At 39.2% G+C, this 13232-nt stretch overlaps 2 protein-coding genes across 3 annotated transcripts in view; one reads left to right on the forward strand and one right to left on the reverse strand.

The window, feature by feature from the left end:
• LOC5502832 (dedicator of cytokinesis protein 1) overlaps nucleotides 1-501 on the reverse strand; it is a 50394-nt gene extending 49893 nt beyond the window's left edge. Inside the window, exons 1-2 of the mRNA XM_048733473.1 lie at nucleotides 304-501; nucleotides 72-155 (exon numbers count right to left, since the gene is read on the reverse strand). Coding sequence (XP_048589430.1) covers nucleotides 72-155; nucleotides 304-340 — 121 coding nt within the window. The 5' untranslated portion in view covers nucleotides 341-501. The remainder of the gene's footprint in view (nucleotides 1-71; nucleotides 156-303) is intronic.
• Nucleotides 502-3196: 2695 nt separating this feature from the next.
• On the forward strand, nucleotides 3197-9995 carry LOC5502831 (lysine-specific demethylase RSBN1L). 2 transcript variants are annotated; one of them, XM_032371146.2, is made up of 6 exons: nucleotides 3197-3544; nucleotides 4473-4550; nucleotides 5109-5850; nucleotides 6511-6687; nucleotides 7120-7225; nucleotides 8006-9995. In XM_032371146.2, the coding sequence occupies exons 1-6, from the start codon at nucleotides 3247-3249 to the stop codon at nucleotides 8231-8233; spliced, it is 1629 nt and encodes a 542-aa protein (XP_032227037.2). In that variant the 5' UTR covers nucleotides 3197-3246; the 3' UTR covers nucleotides 8234-9995. The 2 variants fall into 2 exon arrangements, with proteins under 2 accessions (XP_032227037.2, XP_001623983.3); XM_001623933.3 differs by lacking the exon at nucleotides 4473-4550.
• Nucleotides 9996-13232: the final 3237 nt, after the last annotated feature.

Here is a 13232-nt window from a genome sequence, read left to right on the forward strand (position 1 = left end):
GAGTAGCATTTTAAGGAAATCTAAAGTTGTCAAAAACTCTTTATTTGTTCTTCAATTAATTGGTGCCTCACCTTCGCAAGCCTCGAAAATGTGAACAGTTTCGCCGACATTGATGCGAAGTCCGTGAGGTGTGTTTCCATCGTAATTATGAATCACTGTAAAGAAAGATACATCAAAGAGTCACTTGCAATGATCGTATCAGGCAATAAAGACAAATTCTGACCGCCTTTTGATCTGTTATCTACGGCTAGCGTGTGCCGAGCCGAGTGGCTCCGCGCGCCAAATCAACATTGGTTTACATACCGACACCATATTTTGCTTTCTCTGTCGCTCTCCACATTTCTACTGGAGTGTAGCTAAGTTAAGGTAGAGGCATTGATACCAAAATTCTGTAGGTGGAACACTGTCTCAGCTCCGGTTCCCTCAAGATCGCGAACTTCCTGTAGTACTCCCGTCAGCCATTTTGGAGGAAGCCATGTTTGTTTGCATGAGCTTAGCCTCGTTCTGGTGCGAATAGTGGTAGTGCGTGACAGAGCCCTTCATTCAAAAAAAGATTTTGTTAGAGTTCGAATTCGTAAATGTATACTGGAACAGTGGAATAGCCCCCGAGAACAATAGCGCTTACATATTAGGCATATTTCCTGGTTGCTGCCTCAATGTATCTTACTGTTTCTAAGATACCATACCATACCATACCATACCATACCATACCATACCATACCATACCATACCATACCATACCATACCATACCATACCATACCATACCATACCATACCATACCATACCATACCATCATACCATACTTTATTCACACCGTATACATTTTAACGTACATTGGTTTGTGTAGCTATTACACATTCATAAAAAAAGTGAATAAGAGTACTCTCAGCAGCAGCTCCCCTGTTTCTTGTTTTTCATTTCTTAGTTGAAAACACGCAGAAACAAACTTTGCCGCCTTTTTGGCTATTCGTTTCGGTGGATTAGATATTATTAGGGAAAAAATAGCTTGTCCGATTTCTTTTTCGCATATATTCTCCAAGATTTACTAATCATTTCAATGAATTTTTTTCTTAATTGTGTACATTCTTTGTAGTGAATGCCACAGTGGTACTCGTCTGGGACAGAACGGACACGACTTCTCTTGTACTTGTTTGTAGGGTCTGTGATATCTCCCCCTCTCTATTTCTAGATCATGATTACCAATTACTAATGCGCATCAGTTTGCGTTAAGGCACCTGCGGTGGTTCTGATTCGGGATGTCAAGATTGTTTTCAAATTTTTTATTTGCCCTTATGCAAAGCTTGTTTGCTGTGATATTATCGTAATAAACCTCACTGTGCCAAAGTTGCAGTTCAATGTCTTCAATTCTTTGTCTTAGCATCCTAGAATGTTTCACAATTATATCATTTCCATTGAGATAGATAGTGGCGAAATATCCACCGAGAGCCGAAGGCTCGAGGTATTAGATATTTTTAAAGCCACTATCCTCCGAAATGGAAATGGTATAATTGTTTTAGTATATAAAACGAGCTATAGAGCAATTTTCTTTTCGGAAACACTTGCAAATCGGCTATGACACCCGCCATTTTGCTTAATTCCGGGGCGCAAAAAAAAAATATCCACCTCCAGGGCCATAGCAGGGGGTGGGGCACTAAGGGGCACGTGCCCCCCACCCCCAAATATTTTCAAAAATTATAAGGGAATGACCAGTATGGGCGTGGCTGTGCCCCAAATATTTTTTTAATGTTTCTGGATCGTGCCCTTCAATACTTTGAGTCCCTGCTACTGCCCTGACTTCTTAGGAGGTGTATATTTAACAATTATATTATTTCTATTTCTATCCGCCGAAATGAAAATGGTATAATTGTTTTAGTATATAAAACAAGCTTTAGAGCAATTTTCTTTTCGGAAACACTTGCAAATCTGCTGTTACACCCGCCATTTTGCTTGATTTCGGGGCGCAAGGAAATATCCACGTTCTAGGAGTTGTATATTGCATTTTATCCTGAGTTTCTTCAACCAATCAAATCGTTTGTTCTTGCGAGGTTCCCGAGTTTATATACTAATACATTTTATCCCTAGTTTCTTTTATTGTCAATTGTGATTCGATTGTCCCATAAATAACCCACGCCTAGACGATTAATCAGTTCTTTTAGTTTAACTACCCACGAGTAGGAGGGAGGGTGCACTTGGCCTCCCAATACGTCTCCGCGGCAAGGCTAGCTGCGCTTTCTGGAGTACTAAGTTTTAGCCAGAAGTTTAATGATTTCATAGCAGCCTCAGTTCTTATTGGGAATATCGACATGCATTATTAGTTGCGGTTTTACTGACACCCAGAATCCACTTACAGAAATTGGTCAGCACACACTCGATTGGGTCTTTTTCATTAGGCTTTATGGACATATCGATGCCCCAAAGTTCACCCCCATAGAGTAAGTTTTATTGTAAGTCGCGGATTGTCTCTAAAATGAATAGCCTCGAATAGCCCTCGGATAGCCTCGAATAGCCCCCCCCCCCCCCCTCGATTAAGCGCCTCGCCTGCCTAGACGGCGGTGATACCTGGATACATTGATAACCTGATAAAAAAAAAACACAAACAAACGGGCATTTGAGTATTAACATACCCGCCATACCTGAGAAACCCCTATAACAAGTCCTGGCCTATGCGTCTGATATATATTTTTTATTTACAACTAGTAAAACACCATTTGCATCTAGCTAGGTCCTTTTGTCTACAGAAAAAATGCAGTGTTTGGAGAATCATTCCGAATTCGGGTTTGAGAGATCTCTACTACTTAGACGCAGGGGCGGATCAGGAGTTCCAAAAAAAGGGGGATTTATTTTCCTCCCGTAGATTTCTTGTATTATTCTTGTTATTTTTAAGCCAAAAATCAAAATTATCATCCGCTAAGTGCTCGAAGTAGAGACGGATCTAACTTTTCGCTCACGCTAAAAGGGGAGTTTGGCTCAGTGACAAAGGGGGGAGGGGGTATTTTTTTTTGTTACAAATGGCTTTCTGGCAGCCCAAAAGGGGGGCTAGACCCCCTAAACCGTCCCCCTAGATCTGCTACTGATGAGAATACCTAAAAACTCATATGCTTTTCGTGCTTTTCTTTCACTTTGGATAAAAAACAACAACAACAACAAAATGAACAGGCCTTCTTTTGCGCGCGCTTCGCTTGCATGAGAACGAGGCCTAGACCATTACGTCACCGCAGGCCTCCAGGGGCCTAACTGATTCCAACATGGCGACCGAGACCGGGGAAAAGCATCTCAACGGTCACAACGAGAAAATCGCACTGAAGGAACGTCAACCTTCCATAGAAGACAGGCAACGGGGAGATCACGTGAAAAAGAAACGTAAGCACTCACAGGATCTGCAATCACACAAAGATTCGAAAACAGAAGAGAGAAAGTCGGCTTTTGCCTCTAGTGATAGTTGGAACGTTACATCGAATTCTTCCAATCAACAAAACAGTTCACCGCCTCCGAGTAAACAAAGCAACGGCCTGAAAACAAAATTCAAAAAGATAAAAAAGGAAGGTATGTCAGTGAATACTTGGTTTGCTACCTTATCTAAGCGTGAATTCAAATAACAGCCCTCGTGGTGAGGAGTTGTTGTTTTTTACACGCTTGGCTTACGTCTCTGTTTCGTAGTAAAAATGTTAAGTAATTTTTCCCACTGGGGCTCGAGTCCTATCGTAATTTCCAACTCTCTGATGAAATCTGTTCATAGTAATGGACTGTGAGCATTGTGAAGGGCTTAAAACCTTTAAAACCCTGTGAAGTCTGGGACTTTTTGTTCCAGCTGCGGACATTTTTGTTTACTACTATCATCACTACCATCTCAATTTTGCACCAGATTTCACATTAGTTCCATAAGCGATTGGCTTTTGTGCTCTACTCTGTCTTATCCCTGCTCTCTTTGCCTCTAGGGTTTTCCATTTTTTCGCCTCATGGAATAGCTTTCCCACCTTAAACAAAACGTGCGGTGTCTCATGTTTATAAATACATCTCACTCCATAGTCAAAGGACAACTATTGTGCATTACAATCTCAAGTCCCTTTACTAATATAAAATAACTATAACTTCCAAATAGAAACCATGATTAATATTTCGGCTTAGAAAAGGGATGTTAAGTTTCTGTCTATTAATTATTAAATTGTTAAATAGTACTATCATGTTTCAAAGCCAACTCATTATAAATTCTTGAACACAGAATTAATTAGTCTGTAATAATTTCAGCAATAAAAAACCTTCTTGTTCATTTTACATGTATGTTATATGCCTAAATGGCTCTGCGCTGCTCATAAGATAGAACTTTTTGAATTAGCCAAATGTTAAAAAGAATTTGTTAACACCTTTTATGTCTGCAAATCTCTGTACGGAACACTTTATTTAATATGGGGGATGGCCACGTACTGTTATCCTGTGACTTGAGTGTCTACATGGTCTATGTATTTACTTCCAGATGAAGTGCAGTTTGAATCACATGCCCCTGAAATCATTGCTCATAGTGACTTGAAGCTTAAAATCAAGACGCATTCTGGTGAGAAGTCTTTATTTTGATGTCATAACATTTGACAGTTGAAGCAAAGACATAAGAGTGGAAAAATAGAAAAGTTAAGCCAGGTTAGGAATAGGGCCCAGTTGTCCCATTTAGGCCTTAGATGAAGTCTTTTTGTATTTAAAGGTTGTTCAACTTATCATCCAAGTATTGATGTATATATATCTATTGATATATTATATATCTATTCACTATAATTGTAAACCAATGGGCTGTTAGTTAGATAATATGTGTCCAGTGGTATGGCTTGAGCAGGTCAAAGTCTGTTTACAGTTGTCTTTACCACTTTTTACTTGTTTTGTGATAAATCTTGACTCTTAACATCCAAGTTAAAAGTGCTTCAAATGGGATACTGGGATACTGTTACGGGTAAAAAAAGTACAAAAATTTGAAAGACAATTGTAAAAAGCTTTTGCCCTGTGAAAGCCTCACTTCATGCTCAAATTCAACAGGATCCAAATTATCTGGAAAACGTTTAATTGATAAACATTGAGGTGTGCATTCCATGCTCCGAATAATGGCTCTATTTGCTTACTCCAGGTGACCATGGAAACAATAACACTGAAAAGCCTAATGGAGTATCATCTCCAAAAAAGAAGAAGAAAAAACATCACCACAAGCATGAAGAAAAACACTTCACTGACAGGGACCACTGTATACTTGATAACCCAAAAGAAAAGACTCATTTATCTCATTTAATGCACATCGAAACAGACCCGAATGGTGGAGCATCTTCGGTACATGTCTACAGCGAAGAAATCAAAGGTTTGAGCCCTGAAAAGATGGAGAAGTTTGTCAAGCTATTTTTCAGGGAAGTTTACGCTGAAGATGAAGTTGGGGTTGCACGCCATGTTATGGGGATTGTTCACAATGCTGCAGATTACCTCCCTGAACTTACTCGCTACTTCGGTACTAATCATGCGAATCTTACTGTCAAGGCCTCCCCTATTGGTAAAAAGCTTGATATAGAAACAATTAAGATGGGAGACTATTTAAAAAGAGTGGAAGCTACCTACAGCCAAGGGACATTGCGTTGCGGGCCTTTACTGCAGTTCAGTTTAGTGGGGACTGTGCAGGAGGAAGTGGGAGGGTATTTTCCAGAGTTTTTGGACACATTAGAGGAATGTGTATTTCTGAGGGAAACAATGCCATGGGGACGCCTCTCAGCATTAAAACTGGACAAAAGAAACCGGAGTAATGATGGTCCAATAATGTGGGTTAGACCAGGAGAGCAATTCGTGCCTACTGCAGAACTGGGTAGCTCTCCAAACAAACGGCGAAGGTAAAGCTATTGAAATCCAAGTTCTCTGATGTATGAGCACTAAGGAAAATGTCATGTAATAGACTTTACATGATAGAGATTATTTGCATGCCTACTGTTATTCTACCAGATAACTGTTCATTTTAAGGCTGATATGCTCACTGATTTGACAGGCGGATTTTGTATGTTCATTTGCTATCGGCCCACGAAGTCTGATGCAGTTCAATTAGATTGTTAGCATTGGTCCCGTTTTTTCCTTCATAATCCAAAGCAAGGGCCAAACAAATCGCAAATTGTGACTGCCCTGGATGACAATGGGCTCCACAAATTGGTGGGTGTTAATCCATTAATGACTAACCAGAGATTGGTACTTGACTCTTCCAAATTTGATTTTGTTAAAGCTTCATCAGGGCAGACTGTAGAAGGTGCATATTTTTACATCTAGCAAGTGAACCATATTCAATATACTGCTTCTGTACAAAATCTCAAGATCTTGCACAAGATCTTATATACATTAGTGTATATACAGTACAGTATATGTCTATTATAAAGCTGCTCCATTTCAGAAAAAAAACATGAAGCAGACAAGAAGAGAACACTTATTTATTAAAGTACAGAGAGCAGGTTTCACTCTAATTGTAGCTAAAATATATAACAACAAGTTTCATTATTTCTTTGAAGGCTGACTGTCAATGAGCTACAAAACTTGCATTACCTGCCAAGGACATCTGAACCACGTGAAATGTTGGCAGAGGACAGAACACGATGCCATGCAGACCATGTTGGTCAGGGATTTGATCGACAGACTACAGCAGCAGTTGGCCTCCTAAAGGGTGTCCAAGTAGGAGAGGTGAAAAGGTGAATGCCCAAAATTATTTTTTGTTTTCAATACAATAATACTTGATATACCAATATTATCAATATACATGTAATGACCAACCTGTTGATCCTGGCAAAATGCTCTAAGTAACTTACATAATACTTTTTTGTGATAAATTGGTAATTTCTAGTGTTGGGGGCATTTTCAGTATCAAACTCCTTTTTTGGACTACAGTCACTGTATCTTAAAAATTTCCCATAGCTTTGGGGACCTAAATACATAAACTCTGTGGTTGAAGTATGGATCTTCCTCGATCAGGAAAAAAATACTTGTCTTACAAAAGACACTGTTTCTTCTTAATTTCTGTATACTGTATATGTTTGAACCCATGTTTACCCTTTTGAGATGTGCAAGTTTTTATTATGCCCATGTATGTATTATTGATTGTGTGCTATATTTTTATCTTGAAGTGACATAAATAGGAACTGCAAAGACGTTGTGTGTTTCCACCCAGACAGCTTCAATCAACTTGTACAAAAGCTAAAAATCGATCTTCATGAACCCCCAGTATCTCAGGTAAAGTGTTACTGTATCTTCATCTATGCATACTTTGTCTTAATGAATGAAGTTCATGTTAAAATAGTTAATGATCTTGAATGATAAAAGATATGTCAGACTGGGAAATACACTTACTTTAATTATTGTTCTATCTGTTTCACTAAATATAATGCAATGCTGCTTTGAAAAAGGGAATTTAATTATTAGCATTTGGTATCTAAAACTCCTGTTTGTAAGGGTTTTCAAATGCACCAATATCCACTAAGTGATAACTTTACCCAAGATAAAAACAGTTGAATGGTTATATGCTCACAACACACCTTGCTTTTGGAAAATGCTTCAGCCATTCAACCTGCTCTTAGAATATGCTAACATAATAATCATCCAACCTGCTCTTAGAATATGCTTTATTTGTGCAACCTGCTCTTAGAATATGCTCAACAACTTGCTCTTAGGTAGAATATGCTTTATTCGTGCAACCTGCTGTTAGAATAATATGCTTTTAAGTCATACAACCTGCTGTTAGAATAATATGTTTTTAAGTCATACAACCTGCTGTTAGAATAATATGCTTTTAAGTCATACAACCAGCTCTTAGAATATGCTTCAGTCATCCAACCCTCAATTAGAATATGCTTCAGCCATGTAACCCTCAATTAGAATATGCTTCAGTCATCCAACCCTCAATTAGAATATGCTGCAAGTATCCAACCTGCTCCGAGGATATGCTTTATTTTCAACCTGCTAATCATTTTTTACTACTTGCATTTTATTTACACTTGCTCTCTGTCTTAACAGTGCATCATGTGGGTAGATGACGCCAAACTAAATCAACTAAGAAGGGATGGGATCAGATATGCCAGATTATTCCTACGTGACAATGATATATACTTTATCCCACGGAACATTATCCACCAGTTCAAGACGATATCAGCATGCACGAGCATAGCCTGGCATCTGCGGCACAAGATGTACTACCCAGAACTTCAAAAACTTGAAAGTCAGTCTGGCTGCCAAACGTCATGAGAGGAAAGTCTATTTATTGCCAGGTTTCTGGTGTTGTATAAAATGTAGAATGGAAAAGGTGTATGGCATAGGCCATGTCATGCCAAAAGGGTTCAGCATTATTGATAATATTAAAATTTAAACCCTTTGGCATGACGCTGTATATGTCTCGTGTGGTTGCCAGACAGTTATCCAATAAGCTGTACAGTTTAATATATTTCTTTAATCTATATGGACATTCACGATCAATCGAAAGGTGTCCGAACTGACTAATTTTGTACCGTCTCATTGGAGATGCTACTAATATGACATGTCTAAATGTCGCTTCAAGTTTGAAAGCGAATGACGCGTACCTCTGGCCCACTGTCTATGTTCTATTTTGAAGTCGTTTTGAAGTCACAAATAGTGAGGTTAGACTATGGCTCAGCTAATGTATATTTTAAAATTGTTAATAAGCACTATTATTAATGCCTATGGATTGCAAGAATATGAATATATCAGGAATTTGCATGATAAGCTGCCAATGGCTGCTGACATATTTTTTAACTTTTATTGGGCGATACCATTGGTTATGAGTGATATTTAGATAAATCTTTAGAAAACACAGAGTAATGGTAATTCCTGTCGAATCCGTTGTATCGCGACCCGAGTTTTCAAAGCACGATTTGTTTTGGTTTTCTGTTCCGTCAGTAAAACCATTCTGAGCCAATCAGAATCTTGCTTTGTGCACTTCCTTGGCTATCCTCGGACGAAAACCAGACAGTGTCGCGACAGAAAGCCAGGCAACTGCACTAGGCGAGAGATGGCAAGAATCTGATTGGCTTAGAATAATTTGGCTGGCGGAAAACAGAAAATCCTAAAAGACAAAAACAAATCGATGTTTTGAAAATGCGGCGTCGCGATACAGCGAATTTGACAGTAAGTGTTCAAAAGCTGCCATTCTATTGTTTTTTATAAAGTATTTCTTCCAACTTCATAAACAGATTCGAAAACACTGCAGCGAAATTAAAATATAGTAGATAGAAACCGTGCAGCTTTTTATTTATCCCATTCTCTGCTGTCCTCGCTATTATAGGCTCTTTTTCCAAACCTTTCCTCCGTCTCTCATATTTTGCTTTAAAGCTGTTGCTTTGCCATGTTAGTATTTTTACAAATATTTTACCTTGTTTTATGGATGTGGTGTCGAGGAATTTAATTGCTGACTTGTTATTAGGGAAGACTTTAAGAAAAAATCAAAGAGCAAGGCTGCAAAATAGCGTTTCTACCGGTGTTAGTAAGAATCTTCAAATTTCCTCACTATCTTTGCACCTTTTTAAAGACCCCGTGAAAAAACGTTTTCAGGCTAAACAAGGCCTTCTAAACAAATCTGCTAGGGATGGAACATAAAACACGTTTATCGACGACGAACTGTAACTGAAGTTCGATGTTTTCCTTCGTAAAGATTTGCTCCAATAGGGGTAGGCGGGCTTACATAAAAACATTAACGTTAAGAAAGAACAAATCCTACGGTTACTCTCCATCGTCCATAAGTGACTAACTTATAAACAGGTTTCTGGTATTTGTCCTTTTAAAGGCTCCAAGTCGATGTACTCTATTCGAGTTTAAGGCATTTTGAGCTATAGAAACTGTACAATAATTGTTGTTATGATATGATAAGTCTTATAACAATACAAAGGGAAAGATTCTTAAAGTATATTATATACTGCCAAATTATATAGTGCCAAATTTGTAAATTACTGTTTACCTTATAAATTTAGAGTTAGTAAAAATCCCATCACTTTCATGAGTCGTGTGTTCTAACTGTGTCTACCAAGAGACCATATGATAGTCTCTTGTGTCTACTCAGTGCGGCTTCTTAAATGCTGACAGAATGTGGAAGGCTACCCTAAGCTCTATTCCAGCCCTCGCTAGGCCTCATCGGCCTAAGGTTGCCTTGACCTGTCACCCCAAGGGTTTCAATAATAGACCCTTATGAATGTTTCCAAGACCTTGCTGGAAGGTCTCTTGTTGCTAGATGTTGTGGGACAGAGCAAAAAATGGCAAGTTTTCCAAAAATAAGGTCTGGTTAACTTTGGTAAGCTTGAATTTTTGCATAGAGGTTCCTTGTGTTATTTAAACCAACAGATCAAAAAGTATTTTTTTCTAATGGAGTCGTCTTCGGGATATGAGGCTTAAAGTGCAATTTTCAAATGTTCAAAGTATTAATTCTCCTTGTTTTTATGGAGAAGTCGGGCTCTGGTCAGAAATTAACCCAACTTTGCTCGCTATTATCTAAATTTCATATTATCTAAATTTCTTTAAAATTTGGTATTAAGCTTCTGGTCAGAGGAACTCCTTGTATGCGAAATCTTAAGCTTATATATTAAGAATTGGAAATTTTTATGCCATTTTTTCCCTCTGTCGATGTTGTGGTTGTATGTTACGCAGCACTTAATTAAATGAGGAGTGTATACAGTAATTTGACAAAAGGTTGTCATCAACCGGCTTTGCGACTACGCGACAAGCCCGCATGTAAGCATTGGTAAAAACCACTGATGCGTCTAGCTGCATATACTACCCACTGCATAACTTCAGACTTAGACGGTGTATAGAGACGGTGTAGCGGTGGCTAATCTAGCAGCTAGGCGCTTCAGTGGTTTTTACCCATGCTTACATTCGGGCTTGTCGCGTAGTCGCGGTTGATGACAACCTTTGTCAAATGACTGTATAGTAGACGGCGCGGTACATGGTGACCTTTTCGTTAAAGTACTGTAGTTGCCATTCCGTTCTCTTAGACCCTCTTTTTGTAGGCGTCCGAATGATTCGCTAGCCTTGACACTGCAGCTGTAAATATCCTTTCCTATCCAACTGGGTGTTTCTTGGCTGAATTCACCCTAAGTACACTAAGGCGTCTGGTTCTATGTACTGCCTGTTGACTGGTGGCGGAGAACTTTAGTTTGCCTAAAAATGGATCGAGGTCTTGGCGAAATTGCTGACCATTAGCGGCAGCCCTTCCTATCCTCGCTATGTGGAGAAAATGGCAGTCATCAACAGAGAGTTGATGTTTAACACCAGTTGATGGTTAACATCGGTTCATGTCTTTTTATATGTGGAACATATTGCGATTGGTTTATAAAACCTGGACGCCTTGATCTCTTCCGCTTATAAGTGTTTCGTCGAGCATAGCACTGGAAAAGACGATTGTTCAACTCAAGCGGTTACTGGGAGGGTGTCAAAAAGTTTGGCCTTGACGTACAAACGCTTTTGCACACCTTAATGAAGCATTATTTATTACATACATACTGAGAAATACTCACTGAAAGTAAATTTTCAATAAATTTTCCTTCGTTTACTGTCTCAGCAAATCAGTGGCGCGAACGATGTTTTTTCACCTTGAAGAAAAGTCGTTCGCGGTTCTGATTGGACGAACGATATTTGTTCACTGCACTTGAATGACTTCAATCCTAACGCATCAAAGACTGCATACAAATCGTACAAGCATTTTCCATTTAATTAATTTATTTCATAGATGTCGAGATTTTAGCGGAGCTCCCACTAAAATCTCCGCTCACGCGAGGCGCCGCGTAAGCGGAGCCCCATACCTAAGAAAAAGTGGTATGTTAAACAAATATGGTAACAAATATTGGTAACCCATCGACTCGATGACGTCACTTAAAGCAAATATCGTGATTAAAAGCAAAAACATTCATATCTCTTGAAGGAAACTGTTTCACAACCAAACTTGGTAGGTGTCATGTATGTGTCAAGGGCGGTGCTCCAATATGATCACGTGATTGTGACGTCATCGATGACGTCACTATCCCGATGTCATACCTATATTCCTATCTCTTAAACGAAACATATCAATATTTGGGTGACCTTAAAACTCGCTCGGCCAATCTCTTGGAGGCCTGGGTCTAAGGGCTTTTCAAGGCTTGTGTGATAAAGATTTGACCAAGCGATAAAGTTTTTTTTTGACACATTTTTGCCTCGAGTCTCAAATTGACAGGAATCAGCATTTTGCACCATGTTTTCTGGAGATCATGGAGCGGGAAAACTTTAGCTCTTCTAAATATGGGCATCAATGCCCATATAAGGCAATGCATACGAAGGACACTATCCGTGGGGAATATGTTTGATATGCATATGACAACCAAACTTGGTATGTGGCAAGGGGGATGCACCAATATAGTCACGTGATTGTTACGTTATCGATGACGTCACATTATTATGCTAAAATAAGCAAAAATTTGGTCGTTTGGAGCTCCGCTTTTAGGCAATGCCTAAATCTTTATATTAGAGATTAAAAAGTGCACTACTTGTGTGACATGAGCTCTTTCTCGTGCGTGACATTAGCTAGACACATTCATTCAATGTAAGTTTCTGTCTGTTCAACTGAACCGCCGAACATCACAAACCTCGGAGCCTCTGCAACCAAGACTTATATAAAATGTTATGTAATAAGGTTATTATAAATTTCTTAGTATGAATATAATAAACAAAATGCAGCATGGAACTCGTTTGTTTTTCGTGAACATGTATGAAGCACCCTGCCACTTTCAGAAGCTTGTGCGCAGAAAGGAGTCTTGGTAAGGTAGATAAAGGCAGCGGTTGCTAAACGCAGTTCTCTTGGAGCTAGAGACCATGTGTTCCCGCCGTCATCAAGGGTGCGGAGTGAGCGAATTGGCTTTAAGGATTGTGCAGGCGATGGATAAGGGGAAAATTTGCGATAGTTGTCATTGTCACGCGAGTGACCTTTGCAACAGTTGAAGGTGATGATAACAGCGTCCCTGATTTGGTTAGGAATGTCCTTGCTCTGCCATTTTTAAACTTTGTCCATCAGGGTGTTACTCGAAGACATCACCCACTTGCCGACTCATGTCTCCGGGTTATCGCGTTCTACGTTTGTACAAACCAAGACAACGTGAGGCACACAATGATACGTAATACGCCTGATACATAATTTATTTTATTTATTCTATACGAAGCAACTGGGGTTTGATACCGGGTTCGATTTGCGGTTCCGATGTGAGTTCAGTTA

This window comes from Nematostella vectensis, chromosome 10 (genome assembly GCF_932526225.1).
Source record: "Nematostella vectensis chromosome 10, jaNemVect1.1, whole genome shotgun sequence".
NCBI classification, from domain to species: Eukaryota; Metazoa; Cnidaria; class Anthozoa; order Actiniaria; family Edwardsiidae; genus Nematostella; species Nematostella vectensis.